This window comes from Dipteris shenzhenensis, chromosome 6 (genome assembly GCF_047967505.1).
Source record: "Dipteris shenzhenensis isolate YYH24624 ecotype China chromosome 6, Dip_SZ_1.0, whole genome shotgun sequence".
NCBI classification, from domain to species: domain Eukaryota; kingdom Viridiplantae; phylum Streptophyta; class Polypodiopsida; order Gleicheniales; family Dipteridaceae; genus Dipteris; species Dipteris shenzhenensis.
Genome location: NC_141601.1, coordinates 41,143,328 through 41,152,654, shown reverse-complemented (window position 1 = coordinate 41,152,654; position 9,327 = coordinate 41,143,328). Strand labels below are relative to the sequence as shown.

Genomic DNA, 9,327 nt, shown 5'->3' with positions numbered 1-9,327 from the left:
CTTATGGAACAGCTCCAAAAGTACGGGGAGCATCGATGTTAAGGTAGAAGTGGAGTGTTTGGCCCTACTCATTCTCAAGGAAACTACTATTGGTATTGTTATTGTAGTGGTCAATGAACTTGGCCACTTCCTTGAGGTCTAAGTAGTACGGAATATTTTTTGCTACTGTTTCAAGACTAAGGGCTTTGAGATGAGGCACCACCTCTGGATCCTGCAGAGAATTGTGGTATGCTATATTCTGGTAGAAGAGCTTGAGATCTCGTCATTGGGCTTGTAGTGGAATTGGGAATGCACTAATCCACCCAAGGAGTCTACCCATTGCTGGCCCAAGGGAGAGATGTTTGACAAATTGATTAAATGTTATGCATAGAGCGGAGGTACTATAGAGGATTCTTCTTCTTCTCTTTGGGGGGCTGATTTTTGGAGTTCCTCTATATTCATTTGTCCTGGGAGGATGATGGATGGAGTAAGGGGTGTGGAGTGGGTAGCAGAGGTAGATGGAGTAGTAGTGGTGGATGGAGTAAGGGAGGTAGATTTCAAGGTAGATAGTCTATTATTGAAATTAAATGATGGGTTAGACTCCATAGAATTAAGTTCATGGAAGGGCTACTGAGGGAGTCAAAAGAATCTGAGGACATCTAAGTAGAACCTAGTGAAGTTGTTGTCATGGTTTGGTTCATATTTGAGGATCCCTTTGAGAATGTAATTGTGTGTTGGAAGACTCACGTGGAAGTAGCATCAAGTGTTGTGCTTTGTTCAACATGTGTTGTTCTTGCAGCAAACTCTTCCTCACCTATACATACACTATTCTTGGTATTTCCTATTGAGGGTGGGTGTATGACGAGGAGAGGGTGGTTGCATCACTTGGAACAATGAGGGTGGAATAGAGAGGGTGGATGTGTCACTTGGAACAGTGAGGGTGGATGTCAAGGGAATGGCTTTAGCCACCAGAGTTCAACTACCATTCTTAACTTCAAGACAAAGAGATACTATAGATGTATGGCTTCCGAATTTCAATACTACCATCCTCTCCCATCAATTGATCTGAGAGTTGATACTCCAACCCATGCCATTCCCAATATAACTTGTCCTTCACTTTGCGATGGCAGGCATGATGGAAATTTTATTATCAACAACCACATGGTTATTGACCAGTGCCTTAAGAGTAACATACCCCATAACCTGTATGGTTGGACCATTGATAGCTTGGATGGTTGCAAGATTGGGTGTAAGGGGTTCCTGAGGAAGATGCTCCCATACCTGGGTGTGGTGTAAGGGGTACCTGAGGAAGATGCTTCCATACCTCTTGTGCGAGGAAGTTGTGACTAGCACCCGGATTCACTAGTGCATTGATGTGGTCCTTAATGGGCTCAAACCTTGTATTTGCACAAGCAATTTGGTTGGATCTATTGTTAGAGGGTGTTATCACTTTCCAATGTAGCTTTATAGATGGTCATGGGTGCTTTTTGGTGAAACTTGGCATTCCTTGCCTTAGCTTCATCCTCTTTAGGAGTGCAAGTTCCTTCTATTGTTCCTTATCTTGATAAATGGCATGGAGGGTTTGTTGGGTCAAGGGCCCATAGTAGCATTTAACTTTATTGTCATTAATATATCCATCCTTTTCAACTCCATCCAATGTTGCAATTCGACATGATCCTTGTGGAGTGACATCCACTACTCGATAAGGATACATACCTCAATATTTCAACTTTTTTAATTATTTCTTACACTATATAATAATGCAAGGTCCCCTTTGTTAAGGTCCTTATTGTTTAAGTTGCAGTCAAACCACCACTTTATGGCATATCTTTTCAACTTTCGTACATATGCTGCCCTTAACCTAGCTTCATCAAGGTTTCCAAGATCAATAAATCTTTCCAATAGGGCATCCTCAATTAATCTCTCTTGCATGACGGCAATCCTTAGGCTTGGTACCATAAATTCCATCGGCATTACCACCTCTATCACAAAACCAAGGCTAAATGGAGTACATGGTGCGATACGCCTATAATGCCATCATAAGCTTATGCTCCCAGTCCTTTCCACTGGCCTTGACCATACGTGTCATGGTATTACACAATTTCTTATTTGAGATTTTGGCCTAGCCATTGGATTTGGGGTAGTATGGTGTAGATTTCCTATGAATTATCAAGAGTTCAGTCATCAAAATGTGCATTATTTCACAGATGAAATGTGATCTTGATTGCTCATGATTTCCACTCAAAACAGGATAACATTCTCTTTTTTTTTTTTGGGGGGGGCGAAAAAAGGGTATTTATTTATATTCAAAAATTAAATATTACATTAAGAATCCATAAGTAAATATTCCGTATGAAAAGACTTTGAGGCCATCAAGGACAACATTCTATTTTTTAGCAAAGGCTCTTTCATGCTTTTGGCTCAATATGGGTCTCTATAGTCCACAAATGCCACCCCCTTAGTGACTCATATTTCCTCAAGGCCAACTTGCTTTCCATGAAAGGTCTCCAAATTTGAAGTCAATTGTGGCTCAAGGGAGAGTTTGGATGGAAGAGTTGGTTGGAGATAAGAAGATAATTTAGGTTTCTAACTAGGACCAACAACTTGTCATGAGTAGGATTAACCTATGGGAAAGGGAGATCCAATGAGAGGGAGGCATCACTCTAGTTTATTGGAAAGAGTTCAGTTGGGTGAGTGCATCACATATCTTGCCTATCCCAACTCCAAAAAATGACATGGAAGAGTTATACAGGGTCTTGAACAAAAGGTGAAACACCTTAGACAGTCTGCTGCAATGGAGAAATAATTAGAATAGAGGATTTCTGAGAAGATGTCAATCCTTCTCTGGTTAATCCTCCACAAAGCAATCTGGACTAATAGTAGGGGGGTGATTGGCAAAGGGGATGGGAAGTGTATCTTGGCATCATTAAGTTGGTGACTTGCAAAAAATATAGGGTAGTCCAAGTTATACCCACCTGGCTATTCCAATATGCATCCTATTGCACATTTTGAGGCATCAATATGTACATGGAATATTAAGTTCCAACTTGGTGTCCTCAGTATAGAAGCTAAGGCCAATGTGAGCTTAAATGTTACAAATGTATCATGGCATTCCTTTGTCCAAATGAATACCACTAGAAGCTTATACAAGGGGCAAGCAATCTCGGCATAACCATATATAAATCTTCTATAATAGCCCATGTTCCTATAAAGCATTGGATTCCTTTAGGGTTAGTAGGGGGTGGTAGCTCCAGGATGAGCTTGATCTTGTTGTAGTCTATGCGAAAATCCGATTCGTGGACACAACATGTCCTAAAACCACTCCATGATTAACCCAAGATTTGCATTTGAGAGAGTTGAGGGAAATTTGGTATAGCTGACATTGGCAAATACTAGCCTTAAGTATCGGAGATGCTCATCCCATTTTGAGTGAATACATAGATCTTCTAGGAAAACTTCCAAGTCCCTTAGATATTCTTTAAAAGCTGTACTCATCAACCTCTAAAATGTGGCTGGAGCATTGGTGAATCCAAAAGACATCACTCTAAGTGCAAATCTCGTGCAAATATACCCCATTCAATGGCAAGTGCCATCTTATGTTGGTCTTTGGTTGCAATGAACACTTGGAAATACCCATCATGGGATCTCTATGTTCACCCAAGGGCCCACAATTGCCACCTTTTGTGAACTAGTAGATCTTAAAGAGATTAAATGGTTATAAGGCGACCTCGTGTGAGCCACCATGCGAGGATCCCTCTTGCACTCTTTTGGAGTCTCCAAATATAGCAACCCACCATATGTCCTTTTTAGCTTAGACTTTGAAATCTTGAACAACTTCCACATCCCCTTGAACAAAAGCACAAGGCCTTGTTCGTAATGCAAATGCTTATCCTCTCCAGCTTGTACCCTTTGACCAATTGAGGTGTGTCGCTCCTAATAAAACGAACCATCTTACCATTACACTTTATTGCATGAACAAGAAACTTGTGACGATACATTAGAAACTAAGAAAATTACAACATAAAGATGGGAGTTCTTTAACCATTTTCTCTCATTTTGTAGAATTTGGCCCCATGACACTTTGCATATTTTGACATGATTGAAGCCATTCATTTCAAATGATTGAATACCAACCTATTTTTTACTACACCAATTCATTGTACCAATTACACAATGGTATCGTCCAGGGTTTCTTTGGCATGATTGTTTCTTATCGGGCAAGATTTATAGACCAAGTGTTGGTAGTTGAAGTATAGACTTCATATACTTTGTTAAAATAATAGACTTGATAATTTTGAATATAGTCATGCAATCTTCATGGCTGACACTAGTAACATCACAACCTCCAAGCATCTCCTTTGTACCTATAATTCCGTTGAAGTCCATCACCTCTTGGGAAACTCACACATGTAGGCCTTGGTGTCTGGAGTCCTTCCTCATTGCAAGGACTTGAGATGGTAGCTCTCAAAAGGTATGAGTGTCAATATCATGAATGTCCATTGCTCCCATCAACTCCTCCATGAAGTCTAAAAAGAAGACCAAAATCAATTTCTTATAAGAAACAAAGTAAGGTCGCAAATGTTGCATAGTTGAGTGTTTATTGGAAGAATTTACACCAATGTGATAGTCTGAATTCTCCTCTTTTGAGCATCCATAGGCTTGAGATGTTTTTCCTATCTTTGAACCCAAAAGTTGTTCCCTTGAGCTTTTGCAATTGTCATGTCATCTTCTCCCATTCCTTCTCCAAGGACGGTTGAATCTAGGAATGTTTTTCCAAAGGACCTTTTTCTTTTATCTGCATTTGAGAGTGGCTCTTGTAATCATTCTCGCCCCAAGGACAATGCAATTGGCTTTTCCCTATGCTCCAACGGAGGATGTTCTATGGATTATTACATTTTGACAATTGTATTGTGCAATAACCGAGCAATCTAGCATTCTAATCCCCAACAAACATAACAAAATGAGCATTGTCTGAAATGGAGGGGTCTCCTATGTGGAAGGGTCTACAAGATACTAGCTTCCTTCCATCGAAAGGTCAATATGTTTCTTTCCTAGTAAACAAACCTTGTGGCACTCACTTTCAGGAACTCTCCTTATGCCAAACTTGTGTGTTTGCTTATTGAGCATCCAACTTTAAGTTCAAATTGTACTTCTTTAAATGACACCATGAGTAGATAGAAAGTGCATAGAGGTTGCCAAAAGGCGTGACAACACAATGAAATGGACGAAATAGAAGATAAGAATGGGCAAGGGAGGAGGACAGGAGGCAAGCGACATATCAATGCTTAAGCAAAAGGAGGAGGGAGCAAGCATGGACAAAGGAAAGCACATGTAGGAGGGAACACACAAGAGGGATGAGTAGTAAGTAGGCCGGGGATGAAGAAGGAGCACATAAGAGGGAGAAGGAAAGAGCACATAGGTGGAAGGATGCAGGAGGATCAAGCATGTGTGTTTTGCATTGATGAAGCAAATAACATTGGAAAAATGGGTATTTGAATTAATAGGAGGGAGCGTGATGCCTGCTTAACATAAGCTTGTGGAAAGAATTGAGCGCAATGGCCGATTAAGCTAATGCAGATCAATGTGAAATCTCACTCGAGGAATTTTCTTTTCAAAATTAGACTCAATTTGTAATTGATTCGAATTCGAAACGATCAATGGTTTTGTAATAAGTCTATTTCTAGGTTTTGAAATTTTAAGTCTTTAAGTTTTAAGTTTTTCTCCTACGTTGATTTCTTTGTAGTTGTAAGTCTGCATTTTCTATGCTTGCCATTCTAAATTTGTAAATTTTAAGTTATTTTAGTGATGATTATTTACATTCTTATTGGAATTGAATAGGTGGTTCTTCCTTAACCTTTTTATGCATATGATAATTACATCTTATGCGCACATTATTAGCTTTAATGAAGGAATTAGAATATATCATGCTTGCAATATTACTTCACCATATCTAAGCTACATTTGATGTGAGTTTAAAGTTCACACTACATTTGGAACCATGTAATTTGGTTATACTTGTCCGTATGCTCTCGCGATTCGATGATCATAAGGAACTTTATGTTTTATGCAAGTACAAATTTACAATTATAAATAAATATATGTACATGTCATGTAAAAGCATTGAATGTGGGCCCTTTTGTTTGATTCAAAATTTGCAACTAAATAACCACGTGTGGATAAAAAGTTACAAATATGTCACTTAAACATTGGCTACATTGATCTCATGTTAGGTCATAGACAAATATGTTACTTAAACATTGGCTACATTGATCTCATGTTAGGTCATAGATGCGACCTGTGCCGGAATGCTATAATGGAAAAAAAGTATTGCTATTCTTGAAAAAGGTCTTTAATAATCCATGAATTAGTTTCTCAAGGAAATATATTGTATTTACTTAACTCCGTCTATACATTTGCGAAACATCTTTCGCAATCTCCAAAGCATGCTTTACGAAACTCCCAACGCTTTCTTGATGTCCTTCTGCATCAACAACAAATGGGAAAAAAAAAACATATCATTTTCACATAACCAAAGGGGAAATTAAGCTCCCTGACTTGCTTTTTCAATGCACTGCAAGTCAAGGGGCAACATGTTTGAAGCTTTCAAACTGTAAACAAACAAAGAGGTTTTACTTGCCTCGATCTTGGAAGGAGCGGTAGTCGGGGCAAACCGTTCAATAACTTTACCCTCTCTGTTCACCAAGAACTTTGTGAAATTCCACTTGATCGAATCCCCAAATATCCCTCCACCTTTTGCGTGCTTCAGAAATCGGTAGATTGGAGCTGCGTTGGCGCCATTCACATCCACCTGCCAGACATTTACAAATTTTGCAAGATGCTATGTGAACAAATAAGACAGCACGGCCTCATCTCGTTTCTAATAGATATTCATAATCCTAGCTGTAAGATTTTTGTGTTTGCTAGCAACTAACCCACCTTCTCAAAGATTGGATATTCCGCTTTGAACCTTGTACAAGCAAATTGTTGGATTTCTTCGTTCGATCCTGGCTCTTGTCCAGCGAACTGATTGGAAGGAAAGGCCAGGATCTCAAGCCCTTTTCAAAAGACGAATATTTCAGGTAAGAGCCCAGAAACCAAGTTGAGACAGGGCTCAATCCCTGCGCTCTCATTTCTTACTTCGCAGCATCGCTCAGACTCTAGTAAAATTGACAAACAAGTGTGAGAATTGAACCTTGATCCTTGTACTTGCTGTATATTTCAGTCAACTCTGTGTAATTTGTTGTGGTCAATCCACTGCAAGAGAGAAAGAGGTTATCTGTCAATATAGAATCATTATTCAAACAGAAGAACACACGAAGAAACGCAGCTTCTGGGCGTACCATTGAGACGCCACGTTCACAATCAGGAGAACTTTGCCTTTGTACGTGCTCAGGCTGACATCCTGACCTCGGAAGTCCTGTAATTCACAACCGCACGACGTTATGACGTTTGTCGAGGATCAAATCTTCCTAAGGCAAACCGAAAAAAATCCCTGACTGCCGTCCTTCGTTTGATGGCGTGTAGAAGCGCAAACAGTATCCTTAGATCTACTTCTAAAGGCAGCGTAGAGAGGGAGGACAAGGGGGCTAGAGATATAAGCATCGTATTGGGCGGGGATCCAACGTGCTGCTGGAGACGATGGCCACAGCAGGGGCTTGGAGAGGTAATCGTAGAGGGAGGCAAGGAAGGTATACCTTGACGGTGAGGTCGTAAATGCTGGAGGGAGAGGAGGAAGCCATAGATGGAAAGGGCAAGAAGGAAAAGGGATGAAAGAGGAGAGCGCAGAGATGGCTGTGGAGATGGAAGATGGGAAAGAGAGTGAAGGTATGTGCTTTTTGAACGCTTCGGTTTCAAAGTCAAAACAAATGTTGCTACGTGGAAACCTTGAATCCACGTTCCCTTGAGCCTTCCTCCCCAAGTAAATCTCTCACACCGCCCTCTCTCTGCCCACTCTTAGAGGGCAAGAGGTGGTGCAAGATGTCTATGCGCCCCCCATGCAAGAATCTTGCCCACTCTAGCACAAGAGGTGGTGGTCTTAATGTGCAAGATGTCTATGCACCCCCCATGCAAGAATCTTCTGACAAATCCATTTTTCACACTGTCAAATCGGTAAGTGGGTGCCCGAGCTTAGTCAGCTGCCACCTCAATAGAAAGAAAGAAATTTGGCAATGTGTAGAAGGTTCTGCCCATTAAGGACGGCTTAAAGACTTTTATTGGGCCGCATTATTCCTTTGCCCATGTTTGGCCGAGTTTGGTGTATGCCGGGCCTCAGCTTTTTCATTTTGCTTTATTCATAGAAAGAATTTGTCTTCCTCCATCGCTGGTTAAAAACAACCATCATTAGCCCAGTAAAACACCACATCAACTTCAATGACTACAAAATTACCACTTCCCTTGGACACTTTAGGTCGAGAATTAGAAAGTCCTTGGAAAATAGCTTATGGCCTCTTGATTGCTCTCCATTTACCAAGGCTTTTCCTCTTGGGATTGTCTCCCCCCCCCCCCTCCGAGCCCATTCCCTACACATCACCCTCTCCTTCATGAAGCAATGCTCACAACCTTCTCCCGTCTTGGAACTAAACACGTATGTTGACTTGTTTTATGCATTGTCTATGCTGTGCATCACATCGCCACAATAGTTTGTCTTCCACAACGTGCAACGAGCTTCATTAATCTTGCCAGATCAAGACAATTAGGGGCACTACCCCAAAAGAACTCCTCGACTAGTGCCAATCACTAATCACCAAGAGCAATTTGTAACTGACCCTTTTTGTGCATATCAAACTCATGGTCATCATTTGCTCCCAGCTTGTACCACTACATAAACCAAGCACAATCGCATATCTCATGCATCACAAGGTAAGTCCACCAGAGTAAATCAAATCAATTATATTCCTGAAAGTTCTTAGGATTGTCAACCTAGTCAACTTTTTGCCTTACTTTTTCAATAGTTGTAACGTGCACTAAGCAACTTGGAGAATCAAACTTTGAAGGAATATGTATGAAGAGGAGACATGTAAGACATATGTAAGATGAAGTGACAAAAGCAAAGGGATAATATCTCAATATTTAGTAATGGGTCTCCAAAACTCAAAAAAACTTTATAGTTTGGTACATGTGTCAAAAAGCGATGGTATTCAATGCAAGAAAAACCTAATTTTATGAAGAAAGGATAAAAATTCAGAAGGATGATATACATTGAACTCTTGTACAATACGATACATGTCAATTAAACATTTAATTAATCTTAAGCAATATGCTACCCGTTTTACTTTAAGTAGCAAGGGTATATAACCTATGAGTTCAAACTATTGAATATACACACACACACACACACACTTAGTCATG

At 40.2% G+C, this 9,327-nt stretch overlaps 1 protein-coding gene across 1 annotated transcript; it reads right to left on the bottom strand.

Annotated features, from left to right (window-relative positions):
* Positions 1–6,290: 6,290 nt before the first annotated feature.
* LOC147901178 (putative phospholipid hydroperoxide glutathione peroxidase) lies at positions 6,291–7,809 on the bottom strand. The gene is made up of 6 exons (XM_087376510.1): positions 7,674–7,809; positions 7,320–7,396; positions 7,172–7,233; positions 6,916–7,034; positions 6,617–6,787; positions 6,291–6,460 (listed from the first exon to the last, which is right to left on the bottom strand). Exons 1-6 carry the CDS (start codon positions 7,716–7,718, stop codon positions 6,428–6,430), a joined length of 507 nt encoding a protein of 168 aa, XP_087232636.1. The 5' UTR covers positions 7,719–7,809; the 3' UTR covers positions 6,291–6,427.
* Between the last annotated feature and the right edge of the window lie 1,518 nt (positions 7,810–9,327).